The sequence below is a fragment of the Pristis pectinata genome, chromosome 3 (genome assembly GCF_009764475.1).
Source record: "Pristis pectinata isolate sPriPec2 chromosome 3, sPriPec2.1.pri, whole genome shotgun sequence".
Lineage (NCBI taxonomy): Eukaryota > Metazoa > Chordata > Chondrichthyes > Rhinopristiformes > Pristidae > Pristis > Pristis pectinata.
In genome coordinates, this window is record NC_067407.1 from 55,876,940 (window position 1) to 55,899,405 (window position 22,466).

Here is a 22,466-nt window from a genome sequence, read left to right on the forward strand (position 1 = left end):
TGCGTTCAGAGACTGTTTGGTGGTCCAATCAGATGCATCGGAACCTTGAACTGGATTGGAATCGCCACTGCACGTTGTGAGTGAGAAGGGAGGAGGAAAAGTAGAGCAGGTAATGGATCAAACGCAATTAGAGCCTAAAATTAAACTTTTCTTGCTTTGCCCTTCTGTTAAACCTATCGCTTTTCATGTACAGCGTGTGGAAATTTAGCAGAAGAAAGTTCTTACAGAAAAAAACCCTATAAATACTGGGGTGGGGGTAGTTATCAGTTTGGTAAGTTCCTACCAAAAGAAAGTTAACAATTTCAGTGCTTGTTTTTGTCTTAGGATGCAACAACTTGAATTTTGGCATATCCGCGAGCAATAAACTACAGATTTGATGAAAATCGGGATTGTTGTTGCATTTAATGATTTGAAAAACATGTACAAGATGTTGGAAATACTTCGTAGGTGAGATAGTAGCTGCAGAGAGAGAGACTCAGTTAATGGTTCTAGTCAGTGGCCTTTCATCAGAACAGCTCATCAGAAAGGAGGAAGTGTGTGTGTTTGCAGTGGGGAAGAGAAAGGAGTCCTGGACAGGGACTTGAGTATTTGGAAAAAATGGTACATCAGGAAGAACCAGGTGATGAAAGATTATTTCAACTTTTGTGTGTGTACTTATAAAGCCTTGAGATTTTCTATGACTATAGTTGATATATGGAGTTAGAAGTAATTTCATGGTATGGATAGGAGATATGTTGTAATTGCCAAAGCAAAAGTAAAATAAGAGACGTACTTATGGATTGTGATTTAGTCTTCTTCGTAGGCAGTCCCTTGGGGCAGGATAACATGCTTCTTCAGGTCTGTGGATTCTGAGGGGACTAATGAGGTCAATGTGGGAACCACAGACTTTCCACCTGTGGGGCCAGAGGTGCCTGATGGTGGCCAGCCAGCTAGTTATGTGAGATGGCGTGCTGCATACACAGGGTTTTTGTGTGCTGCCACTGCATAGCCTCGAGGTGCTTGATAGCACCCTCAATACTCCATCTCCACTTTGAGTGCTAAAGGCCAGAGATTACCAGAAGTGGAGATTTTTGCATTTCTTCAAGGAGGCATTTAGATCATCCTTGAATCTTTTTCTCCATCCACCTGGCAAGCTGCTTCCATGACAAAGTTAAGAATAGAGTGTCTGTTTGGGAATCTGGCGTCGGCATGTGAACAGTGTGGCTTCCCCAGCATAGCCTACTGGGTCTAACTAGATTCTCAGTGCTGATGTCCTGGGAGAGGACACTAATGTTGGTTCACATTTCCTTCCAGTGAATTTAGAAGATTTTGCAGAGACAGTGGTGGTGGTATTTTTCCATTGTCTTGTGATGTCTGCTGCAGGTGGTCCAGGTCTTGGAAGCATTCATTGCTGCCCAGTAGACTGAGCGTTTTCTGCCAAGTCTGAGATCTTAATCATCAAATACCCTTTTCCTCAATTGACCAAAGGCTGTGGTGGTGAATTTCATCAGTGATGTCTGCTTTCACTAAGAGGTGGCTCTCGAGATATGGACAGTGGTCCTAGTTTCCTAGTCTATAACCATAAATCATTACAGTCAGAGGATAATTTGATCCAGCAGGGGCAAGTTAGTAGTGGACCTTAACTTTGTGGATGTTGAGTGGAAGGCACATGCTCTTTTATGTTTCAGTGAAAAGGCTGATAGTGGCTTGGAGCTCAGCCTCTTCACATGTGTCCAAATGCCAGCAATTACTGATGTTGGGGTGAGGTTGGTTCTGGAGTGTAGCCACCAAAGGTTGAATAGTTCCTGTTAGCTCCACTTCCGCAGGATGTTTGTTTGCAGTGAGGCACAAGAAAGATTCGGCTAAGTGTTTGGGTAATGATACAGTATTGTTTGACACTGTCCCTTGCCTGAGAGAGGTTCTGTTGTAGACCAATTGTGTAGGCTTGCATGTTGTCATTGAAATTTCTGCTTTTTGATTATCTGGCTTCCATTTGGGGACAGATGGGTGGATATCTAACTTTGTATTTGGTGTTGTCAACTCTTAATAAGAAGGCAAAAAATTGTGAGAGATTATAGATGAATTATAGTCTATATAATATCCTATAATAGTGTGATGCCAGTTGTAAGAATGGCAAACAAGAATGTAGTTAAGTGCTGAAGTACAATTGGAGGTAAGAGGTGGGGATTGTTTTTAATAATTTTGCAAAAAGGAATAGAGAGATGCAATTAAAAATTCTTCAGATGTAAGTGCTGTCGGTCCTCATTTGAAGTATTGTGTTCAGTTTGTCTGAGTCACCTAAGGAAAGATATTATGGTCTCAAAGTTGAGCAGTTCTTCAGTTGAATAAGAACCGGAAAATGATTGAGTTACATAATCTGGATTGTAACCAACTTGAAGTATTTCAATAATTTGAAGGATTCCTTCTTGTTATGCTGTTTTGAATATTAAAGCACAGCAGAAGAACTCAAAAGTAATACAATTAAAATTGAATCTAGGGAAAATATTTTTGCAGTTTGGTTTAAAAGAAATGCACAATGCGTTTGTCAGAGCATTACAATACAAGTCATGATGTTTAAAATGGGAATCATTCTTGGAAATTAAATATAAGTGATCAATGCAACAAGTTGGATAGGGGAGCAACAGTGGAAAATGACTTTTAATAAGATAAAATGACCATGGCTGACTTATGAACTGAATTACCACACTCCTGTTTTATGTTCCTACAATGGTTGTTGCCTTTTGAAAAGCTAAGGCATTTGAAAATTGTTAAATATCAGCTGCTTACCCTATGCCTTATCTAATTATGAGTTTTTTTTAAAATTAGTTTTGATTATCTAAATTATGGAAAAGATTTTTCCAGCATCTGTGCCCCTTGCCAGCATGAGAATTCCTCCATCCAATACTTAAATTGGCCTGGGTGTGTATGCTAGTTTGCATCTTCCAGGAGGTTATGCAAGTATCATGCTTTGTAAGGCAGCATGTGTAGGACGGGATTTTATGTCAATCACACAATTCCTGTCCTTGCAGGTCTGTGAAATTATGTGCATCACTTGTAGTTTTGATTTGTGCTAGGGAGGTTGCTGTTTATACTTAGGATCTTGTGATGTGACAGTGTAAGGAGTTGCTTGATGTTGAAACAGAACACAACAGCATCCGAGTACATGAATTTGAGATGATTTTTACGATCTGAATAGAATCCAACAAAGCAAAGCAGAGAATCTGCCTGATTGAACTAAAATGAGGCCTTTCCAAATTGCAGGTCTAGAGGTGTATTGTGCAATGAACTTGGAGACTGGACAGCTGTTTCATAGTTGAGTTGTCAGAATTTTTATTTTTGTAATTTTTCATGTTTTCATATTTTAATCTTGATTTTACTCTTACATAAATTTGGATCTGCCAGCGAGACCTACTTTCACGTCCCTTGAATCACAATACCGATTTATGTTTAAAAAAAAATTGCTCTATGTTGTATTAACCTTTCAGGTTGGGTGGCAAAGTGTTTATTTTGTCATATAAAGATGACAGATTTGTTTCCCAGCAGTTCATTAAGACATCATATAAATAGTACAGTAAAAATTTGAGTGTTAGATTTTCATGTCAAGCTCAGAGTGGCCCTTAAAAAAATCAAATCTGCAAGTATTTATCTGTAATATCTGTACAAAAGGAACACATGTTTAAATACCTGCATATGTTACTACAAAAAACAGTGTGGCCTCATAACCCTATGTTAGCAACTTTGAGAATTTTAATTTGATTTGTCTTGTGCTGTTATTGACTGAAAGGTGAACACCAGAAACTTTTAGAGACTTAAAGAAAGTAAATTGGAAAGTTTTAACGAGTTGTGTCTAATTTTTGAAGGTTTGAAAATGAACTTGCTGCCCAAGTCCTCAAAAGAGTTCAGTTCTGCTGAATATTGGGAGACGTTTTTCAAGAAACGGGGTGGAAGTGCCTTTGAATGGTATGGGACCTATGTGGATCATTGTGCAGTGCTGCACAAGTATATTAAGCCCAAAGATAAGGTACAGTCATAATCTTAATTGTGTTTTCTGAAAATTCAGTATTTTATATAGTTATATTTTATATTTATTTTGTATTTTATATTGCTGTTGATTTTAGCAGGAAGTTAACCCAGCATTGAATTCAAATTTTTTTTTTTGGCTGCTGATGTGAGTGTTTTTAACAAAGTCTTGTTGGTTTCCTCTTCATTTCCTTCTGTTTGTATTTTTGATTTGACAGAAGAATCTGTTTGCCACTTCTAAGTGGATGCTTCATACAATGGAGATCCATTGTTTACCTGCATAAGGCACCCATTTTGGTTTGAAAGAGTCTATCAAAATAGCTGTGTATCACAAATGAGCTACAGGAATACTTAAAGTTTTGATCAACTAGCTTGAGATGCATTAACATTAAATCTCACTCCGGAGCTTGAGGACACCCTGTATGCTAACAGGCCAGAGCCTGCACTGTTGGTGGCACAGCAATTGTTATGAGACTAGTAATGCAGAGGGCTGGACCAACTGAGTTCAGTTCCCATCATTGGAAGATGTGGAATTTAAATATAAAAATAAAGTCAGCAGTAATGGTGATCACAACACTATTGGATTGTCATTAAAACCCACCTGATTCATTAATGTTTTTCAGGGGAGGAAATCTATCATCCTTACCTCGTCTTGCCTTTATTTGACTTCAGGTCCATCAATGTGGTTTGACTTGTAAATATTCCCTGAAACGACCTGACAAGTTACTTTGTTCGAGGGCAGTTAGGAATGGGCAGTAAGTGCTGGCTGTGCCAGCAGCACGCATAGAACATTGAACTGTACAGCACAGGAACAGGCCCTTTGGCCCACGATGGCTGTGCTGAACATGATGCTGAATTAAATTGTCTCTTCTAGCTGTACGTGATCCATATCCCTCCATTCCCTGCATATTCTTGTGTCCATCTAACAGCCTGTTAAACACCACTAACGTATTTGCTTCCACCATTACCTCTGGCGGCCCGTTCTAGGCACCTACCACTCTTTGTAAAAATAAAAACAACTTGCCCTTTAAATCTCCTTTAAACTCCACCCCCCCCCCCCCCCCCCCCCCCCAACCTTAAATGCATGTCCTCTAGTACTTGACATTCCTACGCTGGGAAAAAGATTCTGACTGTCTACCGTATCTATTCCTCTCATAATTTTATAAACTTCTATCAGGCCTCCCCTCAGCCTCTGACGCTCCAGAGAAAACAATTCAAGTTTGTCCAATCTCTCCTTATAGCTCATACTCTCTAATCCAAGCAGCATCCTGGATCCTGAAATATGAATTTTAAAAGAAAAATTGTCAGCTTTAGGATGGACATAAAAGTTCCTATAGCATTATTTTGAAGTGTACAGGTGACCCCTGTATTATTGGGGGAGTTGCGTTCTCAGAAAACAGTCCATAGTTGGATTTTTCCGCAACGTGAATCGGCAGGCACGGTAGTGTAGCGGTTAGTGTAATGCTATTACAGCACCAGTGACTTAGGTTCGATTCCGGCCAATGTCTGTAAGGAGTTTGTACGTTCTCCTCGTGACTGCGTGGGTTTCTTTCGGGTGCTCCGGTTTCCTCCCACATTCCAAAGACATATGGGTTAGGAAGTTGTGGGCATGCTATGTTGGCACCGGAACCATGGTGACACTTGTGGGCTGCCCCCAGAACACTCTATGTAAAAGACGCATTTCACTGTGTGTTTCGATGTACATGCGACTAATAAAAATGCCTTACCTTATATATATAAAAAAATTAATATTGGAATTGGTTTATTGTCACGTGTACAGTCTTGCATACTGTTCATACAGATCATTTCATTACAACAGTGCATTGAAGTAGTACAAGGGAAAAACAATAACAGAATGCAAAATAAAGTGTTACAGTTACAGAGAAAGTGCATTGCAGGCAGACAATAAGGTGAGAGGTCATAACAAGGTAGATTGTGAGGTCAAGAGTCCATCTTATCGGACTAGGGGACTGATCAATAGTCTTATAACAGTGGGATAGAAGCTGTCCTTGAGCCTGGTGGTATGTGCTTTCAGGCTTGTGCATCTTCTGCCTAATGGGAGAGGGGAGAAGAGAGAATGTCTGGGCTTTGTGGGGTCCTTGATTATGTTGGATGCTTTGGAGGCAGGTACATTGGTCAAATTCAAGAGATTGCTAGATAGGCATATGGAGGAATTTAAAATAGAGGGATATGTGGGGGGAAGGGTTTAGATAGTCTTAGGCGAGGTTTAAGGGTCGGCACAACATTGTGGGCTGAAGGGCCTGTATTGTGTTGTACTGTTCTATGTTTACTGAGGCAACAAGAAGTGTAGACAGAGTCCATGGAGGATGGGGGCTGGTTTCCATGATGTCCTGAGATATGTCCACAACTCTTTGCAATTTTTTGTGGTCACAGGCACAGCAGTTGCCATTTCAAGCCGTGATGCATCTGGATTGGATGCTTTCTGTGGTGCATCAATTAAAAATTGGTGAGGGTCAAAGGGGACATGCCAAATTTCTTTACCTCCCAAGGAAGTAGAGGTGCTGGTATGCTTTCTTGGCCATGGCATCTATGTGGTTGGACCAGGACAGCTGATGTTCACTCCTAGGAACTTGAAGCTTGCAACCCTTTTGACCTCAGCACCGTTGATGTAAGCAGGAGCACATGCACTGCTCCAGTTCCTGAAATCAATGACCAGCTCTTTTGTTTTGCTGACATTGAGGGAAAGGTTGTTGTCATGACACCATGTCACTGGGCGCTCTATCTCCTTCCTTTGCTCTGACTCATTGTTATTTGAGATATGGCATACTACGGTGGTGTCATCTGCAAACTTGTAGATGGAGTTAGAGCAGAATCTGGCCACATAGTTGTGAGTGTATTGGGAATAGAGCCTTGTGGGGCACCAGTGTTGAGCATAATTGTGGTGGAGGTGTTGCTGCCTATCCTTACTGATTGCAGTCTGTTGGTCAGGAAGTCAAGGTTCCAGCTGCAAAGGGATGTGTTGAGTCCCAGGTTAAGGAGTTTGGAGATGAGTTTGCTTATGGAGTTTAGAGATGAAGCTGCATCATCTGTACATGCGTCAAAAAAAGCAAGTTGGAAAAAAAAATTGTGCTTTTTGTTTTTAACTTCTTCACCTAAATTCTGTGGGAGTGAATTTTATTCCATATCTCAAATTTTTGGGTCGTGATTTGTGAATTCTGTAAGGGTGAATTTCTGTAACCTTAACGGCCGTAACGTGGGGGCTCAGCTGTATTTTGTCAGTAGTCTTCACTAAAGCTGGTGATCGGATCAGTTATCTCTGCTGTTGGTGGGACTGGCCTGCGTACAGATTTGTTGCTGTGATCCCTTCATTACCACTGCGACTACTTAAGAAGTGCGTCAATCGTTATAAGATGTCTTAAGGTCATGAAAGGCACAATATAATTGCAAATCCTATCATAGTAGGGAGCCTGCCATAACTACCAGACCTGGCTTACACTTGACCCCTCTGTGGCTGACTCTTCATGCTCTTTGAAGGGATCCAGTGAGCTTTTGAGTTGTAAGGACAGCTGCTGGAAGATGCCTCACTGTCACTTGGCTTGAGGTTGAAGGATGTAATCTTGCCAATAACATGCACATCCTGAGAACAAGTTTAAAAAAAAACTAGCCCATGGGAGATGCAGATTTGTAATGGTCTATTTTTTAACCTGTGGTTCCTCATTATCCATGTATACAATCTGCAGTCTCAATAAGATAACTTTCTCTATTGGAGTAAATAAACCCTCCAGCTCTCTCTTTTCTGCCACACAATGTTATGCTCTTTCAATATAAGTTCTGGCATGAACCTTTTTTGTTGTTTGACTTATTTGGTTGTTGAGGTGTCAAAGTCGACCTGCGCTTCTGGAAAGAATCAGACAGCAGCAGAACCAAAGAACTTTATTAGCTTTCACTAGCGGGAGTGAGAAAATACAGAGACAGAGTAACCATGTAATTCTTACTCTATACCGAGACCCATTCAAAGAAGGCTCGGCTGCAGCGTATTTTTATACCCTTTTTCGTGGGAACGCTAGGTGAGAAACTACTCTTACACAGGCAATTGTTTACATAAAGTTTCGAACATAACAAGATAGAGATATAAAAACTACTTCTTCCCACTTGCACCTGCTAGTAAAACTAGACATAACTAAATCACACCATAATGAGTTCATTCTTTACCTTGAAAATCCTTTCACAGTGAGAACCATACTAAAAAGCATACTATTAACCCTTACACTGCCAGTTGTTAACCCTTGCATTCCCAGCTATCTTTCACAAAGGGGGTAGATTTGAAAGCAGATTAGACTTGTTGGTTGATGGAGATGGGATAGAAGAGGATGAAGAGAAACTCCTCATTGACCCAACAGATATTTACTTGGCTGGGAAGATGAGTGTCTATTGACAGTTGAGAACTGCCAATATGATGAAATAGGAGTTTCACATGTCACCCAACAGGCTTGGACATGGGTCTCTCCAGGTGTTTATTACACAGGTCAGGCAAGTTGTCAGAGAAATCGTCAAGGCCCATTGAGTCATTAACTCTTCCATCTCTCAACCGGCAGTGTGTGAGCCCTTCAGCAACTTGTGTGGTAATTGTGTTATCATCACATGTGATTAGTGTCCACTGGCACCACCCAGTATCTCTTGTTAGCCATTACTGCTTTTGGATCCTATTATCCTTCAAACATCTTTAGTACATCCTTTCGCTGGCCAGCGTGGATTGTTTTAATGGATAGATTGGTGTACATGACCAGTGGATGTGGACTGGTTCAGCACCTGTAATTCAACTGGAGGGAAAAATATTCTTTGCTGTTACTTTTGATTTTATTAATCTATGAAGCTAGGTTGCACTATTGTTTTTGGTTTTAAGTGGGATAGTTATGCTGTCAATGATCCCAAACCTCCGTCAATCTCACCCGCCGAGTTCCTCCAGCTTTGTGTGTGTCGTCCAAAAGCTTTGCCTTGCTCCATAATTTTTCTGGTCTGTCTGCGCTCTCAAAGACTGTGTCAGGCCATCTTTGCTCAGATTATTGTCGTGTCGATCATCAGACTGAGGGTCATGGCTCCAGGTCGGTGGCCTGGGAATTGTACAGAGCAGGAAGGCCCTGGATTCCATCCTGATTTGCAGTGAGTTCAGAGATTTCGGCCAGAGCATGAGAGAGGCTTCTCTGGCAGGCAGTGGTGCCTAGGTTATCCGTTACAGCAAGACCCAGGGGAAGCACTTGCATTGAGAATTTTGGTTGCGAAAATATCCACAGTCAGGGAGACTTGGAAGAACCTCACCCCTGATTAATTGATCTTTGGTCAGGGTGCTCAATAGCCACGAGGTTGTGAAAAAACCAATCCTTTTAGGAGAGAATTTAGAGTGGGGAAACCCCTTCTGACTGAAGCTGGGATATGCAGGATATGTTGTGCGGCTTTTATTTTCAATATTGATTATATTTTGATGCTCCAAAGGCTTTCAGAAATCTTTACTAAGCAGCAGCAAGGTTTGGGCCTGTAAGAAATTTTCTTCATTTGACCACCTCCCTTTGGTCCATCCCCTTGTACCCCTGATTTAAAATCTTCGTTCCAATATTACTGTTGGAAAATGTCCGTACTGAGATATCTTTACCATTTTCCTCCCTTGAACTCTGTAGTGGGCATCTTAATTGTTAATTGGTTTATTGTTGTCACGGGTACTGAGCTACAGTTTAAAAAAAAAATTTTGTTTTGCATACCATCCATACAGATCATTTCATGACATCAGTACATGTAGTACAAGGGAAAAGTAATAACAGAATGTAGAATATAGTGTTACAGTTACAGAGTGTAGTGCAGGCAGACAAGGTGCAAGGTCACGATGAGGTAGATATATGAGGCTAAGAGTCCATCTTATCGTACTAGGGAGCCATTCAATAGTCTTGTAACGGCAGGATAGAAGTTGTCCTTGAGCCTGGTGGTAAGGGCTTTCGGGCTTTTGTATTTCTGCCCAATGGGGGAGGGGAGAAGAGAGAACGTCTGAGGTGGGAAGGGTCTTTGATTTTGTTGGCTGCTTTTCCAAGACAGCAAGAAGTGTAGATGTGGTCCATGGAGGGGAGGCTGGTTTTCGTGATGTGCTAATCACCCTTGTTGATTTTTTTTTAACCTCCATCTCATTTAATCATGTCCTCTCTGAATTCACTGTCTCCTTCTCGTCCCCTCCGGATACACTGCTGCTCCTTGACCTTGTCGCTTCTTCTTGGCTTTGATATTTTCATGACTTTGATCACAGAATGGATTGTCTCTGATCACTTCCTCGTACCCCTCTCCGTCTTCAGTCCACCCATAGCCCCCTCAATTATTCTTCCTTCCTTCTGTGCCTGTTACTGGAAAATCTCTCGTCTAGTTTACTCAGACTCATTGCAGCTAAGTAATCCCTGGATTTCTCTGCCCCAGAGGCTTGTGGAGGCTAGTTCATTAAAAGTATTTAAAGTAGAGGTCGAATCAATTTTGAAAGATTGAGGGCTAGGGGGATCTGGCACAGAGGAAGAGTTGAGACCCGGGATTGATTAGCCATGATCATATCGAATGAAGAGGTTGGCTTGAGGGACCAAGTGGCCTACTCCCCGTTCTAATTCTTGTTTCTCCTCCCTCCAACCTGTTCTCTAGGTCCTTGTTGTTGGCTGTGGTAACTCTGAGTTGAGCGAGCAGATGTACGACGTTGGTTACCAGAGCATCACCAACATCGACATCAGTGAGGTTGTGATCAACCAGATGAAGGAACGCAATGCAGTTCGCCGGCCAGCAATGACGTTCACCAAGATGGACATGATGCAGATGGAGTTCAGCGACTCCCAGTTTCAGGTTGTGCTGGATAAGGGAACCCTGGACGCCATAATGACTGACGAGAGTGACGGGACACTGCGCAGTGTGGAAAGGATGTTTGCCGAGATCGGGCGAGTCCTGCAGGTGGGTGGGCGGTTCCTGTGCATCTCGCTGGCCCAGGAGCACATTGCGAAGAAAGCGGTGAGCCACTTCTCCCAAGAGGGCTGGCCTGTAAGAGTACACGCCATCGAAGAGCAGAGCGAGGCCAGCCGGCAGTTTGTGATGCCGGTGTTCACCTTCGTATTCACCAAGTTTAAGAAGCTCCCTGGAGCTGGGCAGAAGATCCTCGAGATGTGCGCAGAGGAGCAAGAGAAGCCGCTCCGCTTGGAGAGCACAGAGCAGCTGTTGGAGTCGGTGAAGGTGCGGCAGCAGTACGCGCTGCTCCGAAGCCATCTGACCAAGGGCTCCAGCAGTGGGGAGAACGTGTCCCTCACCTTTTGTGATAGGGAGTCTGGGAAACCTCGCTACACCTTCTATGTTGTTGATCAGCCCTCCGTGAAACCTACTCGTACAAACAACTTCGCAATTTTCATAGGTGAGTGTAACCCCGAGGTGTGGGGCGGGGCTGGAGGGCTCTTTGAGGGAGCTTGTGCCATAAGGCAGCTTGTGATGTGAAATGGAGACCCCATGAATTGTAAATCTCTGTCAGTTCCTGGATGATTCCAGTGTTATAATTGGTTGATTATTGCCACATATACCGAGCTACAGTGGAAAAACTTTGTTTAGCATGCCATCCATACAGATCATTTCACCACATCAGTACATCAAGGTAGTACAAAGGAAAAGCAGTAACAGAATGCAGAATATAGTGTTACAGTTACAGAGAAAGTGCAGTGCAGGCAGACAACAAGGTGCCAAGGCCATGATGAGGTAGATTGTGAGTTCAAGAGTCCATTTTATCATACAAGAGGTCCATTCAATAGTCTTATAACGGTGGGATAGTAGCTGTCCTTGAGCCTGGTAGTATGTGTTTTCAGGCTTTTATATCTTCTGCCCAATGGGAGAGGGGAAAAGAGAGGATGTCTGGAGTGGGAGGGGTCTTTGATTATGTTGGCTGTTTTACTGAGGCAGCAAGTGGTATAGGCAGAGTCCATGGAGGTGAGGCTGGTTTTTTGTGATGTGCTGAGCTGTGTCTACATATATCATTGGCTTTGATAAAAAAATAAGGTCTTCTTCTCGCCTTCCCAGTGAGTTCAAAGAGTTTGCTGCATTTGCGTTGTAAGTATGAATTAAATTTCTTGCAGGAAATTAGGGTTATGTCAATGTAATCAAATCTGAATGGTCCACAAACATTGCTTCTTTATTCCTTTTTTTTCCCCCTATTTCATGACATGTAAGTCAGTGATAATAAATCTGATTCTGAGATTTCTAACCTGCAACACCTCATCACTTAAAAGGGAGCATTTCTGTATTTTCTTACCGCATAGGAGGTGATCATTTGGCCCATTGAGTCTATCCCATTCCTCCACTACTTTTTTCTGTAACCTATTACCATCAGCTCCCCCTGGTTATGCCATTTACCTGTACCTCAGGGGCAACTTACAGTGGCCAATCAACCTACCAACCCAAGTGTCTTGGGATGGAGGCAGAAACCAGAGTAAACCCATGTGTTTGCAGGAAGATTGTGCAAACTCCATGCAGACAGCACCAGGGATCAGGATTGAACCTGGATTGCTGACACAGTAAGACAACAACTCTACTAGTGCGACCCTGTGCTGTCTCATTCGGTGACTGGTAACTCGTGTAAGTAATATATTGTTTCCAGAGAAGTTTTTATCCCTCTTGCTTTCTCGTTGTCTCTTTTTCTCTTTAGGTCATATTGAGCTCTTGCAATGTTGGGGTGCAATTGAAGGGCTGCCATAATTTGAATTTTATTTTGCTGGCCTGCATGTCTGAATTGCACAAAAAGCAAAGGTCATTTTTTTCTGAGTCTCCAGACCGAGCTTCAGATCAATCCGTGTGTGTCAGGTTTCCCCTGATTTATTGTGCACACTCTCACATTGTTAGGTATTGATGTGGAAGAGAGGCATGCAACCTTATTGCCTGGTCGAATCGTGGTTGCACAGAGCAGAACTTTTATGATCACATGTGAATGAGTAAGAAGTTTCAATTCATAGAATAATATAGAAAATAAAATTCACAGGTAGAAAATTAGTTTTGAAATATTTTGAATGAGCAGTTTAAGTTTGTGCAGCCTTTCTCGGCCTCTTCCCCTCCCACCATCCAGAGACACAAATGATCTTTCTAGGTTGTACTTCCAACAGAGTGTGCTGCATCCACTGTGCACAATGTGGCCCCCTCTGCAGTGGGGAAATCAAATGCAGATTTGGAAATATCAGAAGGAATTGTGGAGTCATGGAGAAATACAGCACAGAAACAAGCCCTTCGCCTACCAAATTTGTGCTGACCACTAAGCAGCTGCTTTTTATTTTACACCAATCCTAATGAACCCATTTTATTCTCCTCTATCCCATTAACTCTTTCTTCCCCTCTCCCCCTGCTTCCTACCCAGATTCTACCACTCACCTACATACTATTGGCAATTTTACAGTGGCCAGTTAACCTACCAACTTAAGTCTTTGGGCTGTGGGAGCAAACTGGAGCGCCTGGAGGAAACCTATCCAGTCACAGGGAGAAGGTGCAAACCTCACGTGGATGGTGCCCGAAGTCAGGGTCGAACCCAAGACTGGCGCTGTGTGGCAGTAGATGTGCTAGCTGTACCACTGTGCGATCTTTATATCATCCCCAACTCCATACTTTTGGTTGTCATTTATATTAAAGCTCTTGTGTGTTTGATTCTAAATCTTTATTCTTTTGCTCCTTTTCATGTCCTCAAGCTGATGTGGCCTCTCCTTGATGACCTATTCCTGATTTTTCCCAATTTGGTTGTTTGTATTCCACATGCAGTTGTAACTTAACTGAGATGTTTAGGCTTTGAATTGTTTGCTCTCTTCCCTGACTGAGCTGTTTGGTGAAGTTTCCACCAAGGAGAGCGCAGTCATGAGGACAGATGGTCCTAATGCTAGAGGCCAAAGCCAGTGTGCTTTTCATCTTTGGAGACCTGAAAACTAGAGTTGGTGAATTGATCCCCTCTGAATCTGGAGGATGAAATTCCAGGAGGCCTGATACCTGGATGAGGTTTGAAATACGGAGTTCCTTTTGGGACTTGTGAAGAGTTCTTTAGTTGGTTGGAAGGAATCAATGCAGAACTAGATCTTCATAAAGTTGAAGTTTTCTAAATATTTTGCTTCGCAGATGCAATCCTGATGATTGAACTGCAATCTGTAGGGGAAGGAATGGTCTCCCTTAATCCCTTATTTATATTATTTCCTATTAGCATTAGTGTATGGTTTTCAGTTGTGTATTTATGGAAGAATACAGTGTCGGGGTAGGTGTATAGGAGCCAATAGTACTACAACAAACATCCTATCCACCTGGCTTTGTGGCTGGTCATGTGAGCTATTGCTACACAGTGAGTTTCCTGAGAGATTCCAAGCAGTTTATGTACATTCCTCCTCCTCCTCCCTCCCCACCCCCCAACCCCAACCATTTCAACAAGTTAAAGCATATTAATTTTATTTTGGATTTTGTTGCTTATTATCAGGGAATTTTGAGCAAGATGTGTGCATGCTGTTTCAGTAAAAGAAAAAGACACCACAATGTATGGGACAGTACTGTTAAAACACTGGTATCTGCCTCATAATGTGGAAAATGTCCAGATGCATCTTATTCACAAGAAGCAGGGCAAATCCTTTCTGGTTAATTACCAAACAGTCAGTTTAGTCTCAATCACACTGAAGTGATGGAAGTTGTCATTGACCGGTGCTATCAAATGCACCTAGTAACTAACAACTTACATGCCAGTGCCAGTTTGGGTTTCACTCAGACCAGTCAGAGGTGGCAGTAAGACTGCTTGCCCTTGATATCAAAACAGTATTTCATTCAGTTTGGTGGCAAGTAAACCTGGTAAAACTGAAGTCAGTGGTCACCGCGGAGGAAATGCTCCAGTAGTTAGAGTTGTATCAGATGCTGTGATTATCAGAGGTCACTCATCCCAGGACATTACTGCAGGAGTTCCTCAGGCAGTGTCCTAGGCCCAGTCATCTTCAGCTGCCTCATCACCTGTCATAAATGGAGATGTTCACTGATGATGATGTAGTGTTTAATTCTATTTGCAGTTCCTTGGAAAATGAAACAGTCCATTCCTGCATGCAGTTAGCCCCATTCAGGCATGAGCCGATAAGAAGCAAGTAATTTTCATACTACTAAAGTGCCAGGAAATAGCCGTCTCCGATAAGAATGAGTCTAACACTAACTCTAGATGTTCAATGGCATTGCCATTGCCTCGTAACTGAAACAGGTAATGTCCTGGTGAATCTCCTCTGCACCCTTTCCAGTGCGATCGTGTCCTTCCTGTAATGTGGTGATCAGAACCTTGCACAGCTGTGGTTTAACCCATATTTTATTATGTTGTACCATAACCTCCCTGCTCTTATATTCTTTGCCCCTTCTTTTAAAGGCGACTATTCTGTATGATGCCTTTGCCACCTTATCCACTTGTGCTGCAATCTACAGGGCTCCTTGGACTTATTCATCAAGGTCCCTCCATTTCCTCAATATTCCTTGGGGCACCACCATTCGTTGTGTATAATCTACCCTTATTTGTCCTCCCAAAGTGAATCACCTCCCACTTTTCAGATTAAATTCCATCTGCTGTTGCTCAGCTATCTTACCAACTGATCAGTATTATTCGTCACCATCAACAATACTACAGATTTTCATGTCCAGTTAATATTGAGAAAGGTGAAATCCCCATCACTATGACCCTTTTACTGTTTTATCTCTCAGTGATTTGACTACATATCTTCTCTTCCATCTACCTAGATGAGTGCATTGCAGATGGCTCTCACTAAGCTTGACACCATCCAAGACACGGCAGTCCGCTTGACTGGCACACTATCAAACATCCTAAATGTTCATCCTCTGCACCTCCGGCATGTAGTGGGTGCGGTGTGCATCATATACAAAATGTATTGCAGTTGCTCATCCAAGCTCCTCCAGCAACACCTTCCAAACCCACAGTCTTTAGCACCACAAAGGACAACAGCACGAGGTGTGTGAAAACACCACCACCTGTAGGTTCCCTTCAAGATCACACGCCATCCTGACTTGGAAATGTATCACTGGTCGTCCTTCACTGCTACCTCCAGATCCTGGAAATCCCTGTGCAGCAGTGTAGTGAGAGTACCTTCACTTGTTATCTCTACCTTCTATGTGGAGTTTGCATGTTCTCCCTATGGGTTTCTTCAGGGTGATCTGGTTTCCAAAGACGGGCAGGTTTTTGGGTTGATTGGCCACAGAAAATTGCTCCCAATGTGTAGGTGGGTTGTAGAGTCTGGGCAGAGTTGATAGGAATGTGGGGAGAATATGGGATTAACGTAGGATTATTTTAAATGTGTTGTTGATGTTATGCAGACCTGGTGGGCCAAAGGACCTGCTTCTGTGTTGTATTTCTCTTAAGGCTTGCAGCAGTTCATGAAAGTGGCTCATCATTACCTCCTTCAGGGGAATTAGGGGTGGGTGGGCAATGAATGCCCATGATGCCCAGATCCCCAAAATGAATATTAATGAAAAGTAATTCTCTCCTGAAACTTCTGCTTTGCTAACACTCTTTCCCTTTCTAAGATGTTTGTGAAATCCTATCTCTTATCTGATCTAATGTCTGACATGGTGTTAAATACTGTCGAATAACTAACCTAGAGACATAGTTATACAGCACAGAAACAGGCCCCTCGGCCCAAATGGTCCATGCCAACTGAGGTGCTCCATCCGAGCTAGTACCATTTGTCAGTGTTTGGCCCATAATCTCCTAAATCTTTCTAATCCATCTACCTGTCCAACTGTCTTTTAAATGTTGTTATTGTGCCTGCCTCAACCACTTCCTCTGGCAGCTCATTCCATATACATACCACCTTCTGTTGCCTCTCAAGTTCCTACTAAATCTTTCCCCTCTCAGCTATGCCCTCTTGTTCTTGATTCCCCAAGCCTGGGAATACGACTGAGTGCATTCACCCTATCTATGCCCCTCACGACTTTATATGTCCCAAGAAATTGTGAGGTGCCTTGGGATATTTTACTACATTAAAGGTGCAAGTTGTTTGAGGAGAAGTAGGTTGAAGCAGAACAGGGAGCAAAGACACCTCTGAACTTCTGTGACTCAGATGGATGAGATAAAGTGCGATTTCAAAGGCTACACCCTCAACGTTAACTGCTGTGGTCGGTTTTGAGTTTATAACGTGGTCAAAGGGTGTGAAGCCCAGATTCTCCCTAGTCAAGGAGCATCTTTGGTCGGCAGTTCAGGGTAGCCTTAATGAAATCTGTAGTCTAGTCATTCATATATTGGGTGCCTTCTATGTGGCTGTTGTAGGGTTTGCAATGGAAGGAGAGCGAAGGCACCACTGAGGACACTTTGCATTGGTTTAATGCAGCTTCCTGGTAGTTCCACAGGGCAGGGAGACTGAATGGATCTTTGGAACTGACGAAGGTCGGAAACAGCTCAGCAAAAGTGCTGCGTTCAAGCGTCTGCTGGTGGTGGCACTGCACCGTGACCAACTCTACCAGAGCATGGAAGCTATTCAGTCGGAGCTGTCGGGGAAGGTGATGGAGTTGGCTCCTTATGGACTTCCACCAGATCAACAGGTAAATGCTTAATGCATGTAAATGTTGTTAAAACTCTAGGTCTGATGCTTCTGAAACATAGTTTCTCCTTGATCATCCTCTTCGCTGATAACTTGCTTCGAGCTTGAGGGGAAAAGGAGCAAAGTTAGGTGAAATATTTTGTCACAAGTAAGCTTAATGAATCAAGTGCTCAGTTTTACTCCTCTGGTTTGCTTATTTGAGAGGTGGAATAATTCATCATATCTTGGAAATTAATTATTTTATTGGTAATTTTATTATCTTTTTGGAAGGCATGCATGCCAATTTGTTTTCTCCTTGAATGGCTCGAGACCAGTCAAAGTTTTTTTTAAAGTTTACTGATTTTGCAATTGTTACATCACTTCTCTACCTCCTCGCCAGTGTTTCATCCCAGTTTTCTTCCTGTGGGGTACAAAGATAAGTTAGAAATAATGCTTTGTAAAACCACAAGTCAGAACCATGACAATGATCTGGGATTTCCTGATGAGTGAGCTGTTGCACAAAGATACATATGGACATGGCTTAAAACCCTAACCCTTTTATCCCAAGATTAGAGCAGCAAATTGTAGCTGTTCCCCAATAGAAAGTGTTCATTGGATTTAAAGTTGTGGTGTTTGTAACTGTTATGCTATGCACTACCATATAATGCATATTATGGTCATATATGGTAGTGACAGTGGTATCTTGGAATGGTGAGTTTTTTTTATGCTATTTATAGTGGAGACATAAATATCTTCTGTCTGTGAATGAAGAACGTTCCAATGCAGTACAAATAAATTGCTGTATCTCCAGAACAGGGGAAATTATAGGTTACATTTTCTGCAGTTTTGTGATTATAAATGCTAGCATCTTAATTTATGTAATCATTTTGCTGTTGTCTGGAGATGTGGAGATTTCTAGACACCTTGTCTCTAATTACTCCAGAAGGCAAATTACCAAATGATTGGAGCACTTTGCAATTTATATGTGATGAAGAAAATGTTTCTTGAGTAATTTGCTTTCTTTCTGAATTTAAGACATTTTTATGGTAAAAATCTCTTAAATACTTAAGGTTAATAGATCATAGACAATTTATTTTGGGACTCCATTTGGCTCTTTGAGCCACTGTCGATTGAAAATGAGTTACCCAATCTAATCCCATCTTCCACCACTAGATTTGTAGCCCTGCATGTTACATCTCTACGGGTACACATTCAAGTACTGTTTAAATGTGGTGAAGGTTTCTGCCTTTTCCCAGTCTTCCAGGCAGTAAGTTCCACACTACCACCACCCTCTGGGTGGAAAAAGTTCATCCTTATTTCCCCTCCTTCATTTAAAATATTATAATTAATGAAAATAAAATTTAAATTCAAACGATAACTTTAAAATCTGTCCCTTGTTTTTTGTCTCCTAAGGCAAAATAGGATGCAGGTTGGAGGAACAACACCTCATATTTCACCTTGGGAGTCTCCATCCTGATGGTCTCAACATCGATTTCTCAAATTTCTGGTAACCCCCCCACCCCCCCGCCAACTCCTTTGTCTTATTCCTGTGGCTTCCTTCCCCCGCCTTGATGATCTGCCCGTTTCCTCTCTTCCCCTCCCTCATCCTTTATTCCATGGTCCACCGCCCTCTCCTACTGGATTCCTCCTTCTTCACCACTTTGCCTTTCCTACCTATCATCTTATTACATCTCCTCCCCCCCCCCCCCCCCCCCCCCCCCCCCCCCCCCCCAATCCGGCTCCCTTGCGCCTATCCCCTGCCTGCGTGTGCCCCTCCCCCTCCCCCCACCTTCTTATTCTGGCTTCTGCCCTCTTCCTTTCCACTCCTGATGAAGGGTCTCAGCCCGAAACGTCGACTGTTTATTTCCCTCCATGGATGCTGCCTGACCTGCTGAGTTCCTCCAGCACTCTTTGTGTAGTATTTTTCTAATTCCCTTTTAACCTTGCATACCTCAATTGAGTCTCTCTCCGTTCCCAAGGAAACAACCCTAGTTCATTGAGTCCTTCTCACACTTACAATTTTAACTGCAAGTTGTTAGATTTCTAAATCCATACAAAATTAAAGTTATATTTTTGAGTTCTGAGGCCATTTGCCAGCTTCCAATGACACCTTGTGAATTCCTGCGACATCTGTGGATGGGGAGAGCAGAGCAACTGTCCACATCATCTGAATTTCTCAACTGCATTCACATTTAGTGTTATCTATCATCTATTTCAGTGCGAGGTATCAAGGTTGACTGTTTCAGTGAAGTTGGTACCAAGCCTAACACCTGGAACTTGGTGGAACACACAAAAAGCTGGAGGAACTCAGTGGGTCAGGCAGCATCTGCAGAGGGGAATGAACAGTCGACATTTCGGATCGAGTCCCTTCATCTGGACTGTCCAAGATGCTGCCTGACCCGCTGAATTCCTCCAGCTTTTTGTACGTTGCTTCAGATTCCAGCATGTGCAGTTACTTCTGTCTCCTCCTGGAACTCGGTTCCTGGATCTCTGATCAGACTGTTGTCAGACACATGGCTGGTTGACCGTTGTCACCTGTATTTCTTTGACAGATGAATATTTCCAGCTAACAGCTTTTGAGCTGTTTCCTGGATGGGCTGCTGAGGTTTAAGACATGGCCTTGTATCAGTATGCAGCAGTAAATATCCATCAATGTCCAGAGATGTGGTTTCCTGTTGTTGTTTGCAGAGGGTTGATGATGGCAAGCACCAGTAGCCAAGGTGGAGTTGTTGATTATTGCAGGTGTGAGATTGTCTGCATTTCTATCATAATGGCCCCGTTATTACGCAGGTCCCGTTTCTTTCAGTCGGTGGAGATATCGGGGTTCGCACTGTCCAGTATCGTGGTGTGAGTGACATTAGTGGCGAATATGTCATTGAAGATGTGAAGGGAGAAGACGGCAACTATTACCGGCACCTGGTATTCCTCAGCAACGTCAATGTGGTGCAGTCGGAGGGTAAACTATTGCACAACGCTTCAAAGACAGGTAGTATTTTCATTTTAGCTGCAGCCTGTGAAAACTCGGGTGCAGTGCTGTTAGCCAATAGTAAAGCCGCAACTGGGACAGATATGTGGAATGACAAAATAACCAGAGTTCTTCATCTTTCCCAGGATCTCAAATTACTCGTTGTTTCAAGACTACTTTATCTTTACTGTTTCATTGCTTGAGTGTGCATTGAGCATCAACAGCTGCTGTCCATTTGTTCCGCAAGCTGAATACAAGTTGCATTTATGCTGTTATTTTGCTCCATAATCTCTGTGATTAAACGTTTACATGGTTTTTCTGTGTGCTGACGTAATGAATGAAAAGCCTTTAATGCTTATGGGAATCTGTACACAACCCTCCTTAAAACTCTGAATTTCAGGAGGTAAAATGGTGATCTAAATTATTTTTCCATATCTGGTAATACTATATACCAGCTGCCTAAATCACATTAAAGTAAAATTGGCAGGATTACATTACTGATTTATGGTCTACTATGTAGAATATTCAGCTGATTTTTTTTTTGCCCTGGATTTTGCTTTGTTACTGAGGAAATACAATGCTGATGATTAAAAACTTAACCCTAGTCCCACACACAGGCTTGGCACTGTGCTGGAACAGGTAATGCTGCTGTGTTACAGCTCCAGTGACCCAGGTTCCATCCTGATCCCCAGTGCTGTCTGTGTCAAATTTATGTGCTCTCCATGTGAGTGCATTGGTTCCCCTGGGTGCTGTGGACATTCCGATTGATAAGTTAGTTGGCCATAAGTTATCCTTAGTCTAGATGGGTTATGGGAGAATTGGGGTGGGATGTGGGAAAATTGGTTGTAGGGGAATGGGATTGGTCTGAGAGTTGACATAGACTCTGGGCTGCATGGTCTCCTGTTTTGTCAGCAAATATGAAAAATATATATGCAAAATGTAGACTGGAAATTGTATCAATTATGTAAAATTGCTGAAGTTCCTGTGAGAAGTGGAACAGTTTTCACAGGAATTATGGAAGTTTATACAAGTTGAAATCCTCCAGTTCAGCATCCTTGGGATCTGACTGGTGCCAGATCAGAGAAGTTCCTCGAACACCAACATAAACATATGCCTAGCCCCTAAGGCTTGCTGGTTCACTTGGGACATGCCTTAAGTGGCCTCTCGCTGTGAACCGGCAGCCTGTGGAACATTGTCCTTGGTAAACTAGTTCGTCTTTAACTTTTGTTTCCACATAAATTCCATAAGAGAAAATTTTTATTCCATATCTCAAATTTTGCTAATACAACTGCCCTCCTGACAGCTCTGCAAACTAGTAGAGCCAGATTCAAAACATGCTGGACCACGGGACTTGCTGGACCAGGGAGTTTCAACCTGTATTTTTGTTTTCTCCCCTCAGTTTATGGATAAAGCTAAGATTTCCCTCTGCAGCTTATTTGTACCTTGCCTCTTAATAGCAGAACATATCAACCAGTACCAGTGCTGCCTCTTGTTCTCTTATTATCAGCAGTGGTTTCATATTTGAATGATGGGTAAAAACGCACACACAGAACTTAGCATTAAATTTAACTCCCCTGCCTCCAGGTAGGTTAGGAAAACAAAATAAACGTCGAGAAAACTTGTGCACACTTCCTTTTTAATTGAGGCATACTGCTTGAAAGTCTGTGTTGAATATTTCTTCATGTTATTTTGTTTCCCTCAAATAGTTTCAACACAAAAAAAGAAAAAGAAGGACAAGAGGAAAGGGCGGTCATGCTTGGAAGCTGAGAACAATTCGAGTCCAAAGGCTGGTCAGGCTATTGACAAAAGCTACCTCTGCTGCAATCACCATCGAGCCATGATTGCTGGCTTGGTTCTACTAAGTAACAAAGATGGTTTTCTTGCAGGTAAGGAGCAAAAAGGGAAAAGGATTGGATGAGTATCCAATAACTATTCATATTATGCTTTTAGTGTAGTAAAATGATCGAAGGTGGTTTGGAGGTGTG

At 42.5% G+C, this 22,466-nt stretch overlaps 1 protein-coding gene across 1 annotated transcript in view; it reads left to right on the forward strand.

Moving 5' to 3' along the window:
- The first annotated feature begins 14 nt into the window (after positions 1-14).
- Positions 15-22,466, forward strand: part of mettl13 (methyltransferase 13, eEF1A lysine and N-terminal methyltransferase) — a 34,007-nt gene continuing 11,555 nt past the window's right edge. The window contains exons 1-6 of the mRNA XM_052011016.1: positions 15-109; positions 3,840-4,000; positions 10,624-11,374; positions 17,339-17,538; positions 20,307-20,502; positions 22,188-22,367. Coding sequence (XP_051866976.1) covers positions 3,848-4,000; positions 10,624-11,374; positions 17,339-17,538; positions 20,307-20,502; positions 22,188-22,367 — 1,480 coding nt within the window. The 5' untranslated portion in view covers positions 15-109; positions 3,840-3,847. The remainder of the gene's footprint in view (positions 110-3,839; positions 4,001-10,623; positions 11,375-17,338; positions 17,539-20,306; positions 20,503-22,187; positions 22,368-22,466) is intronic.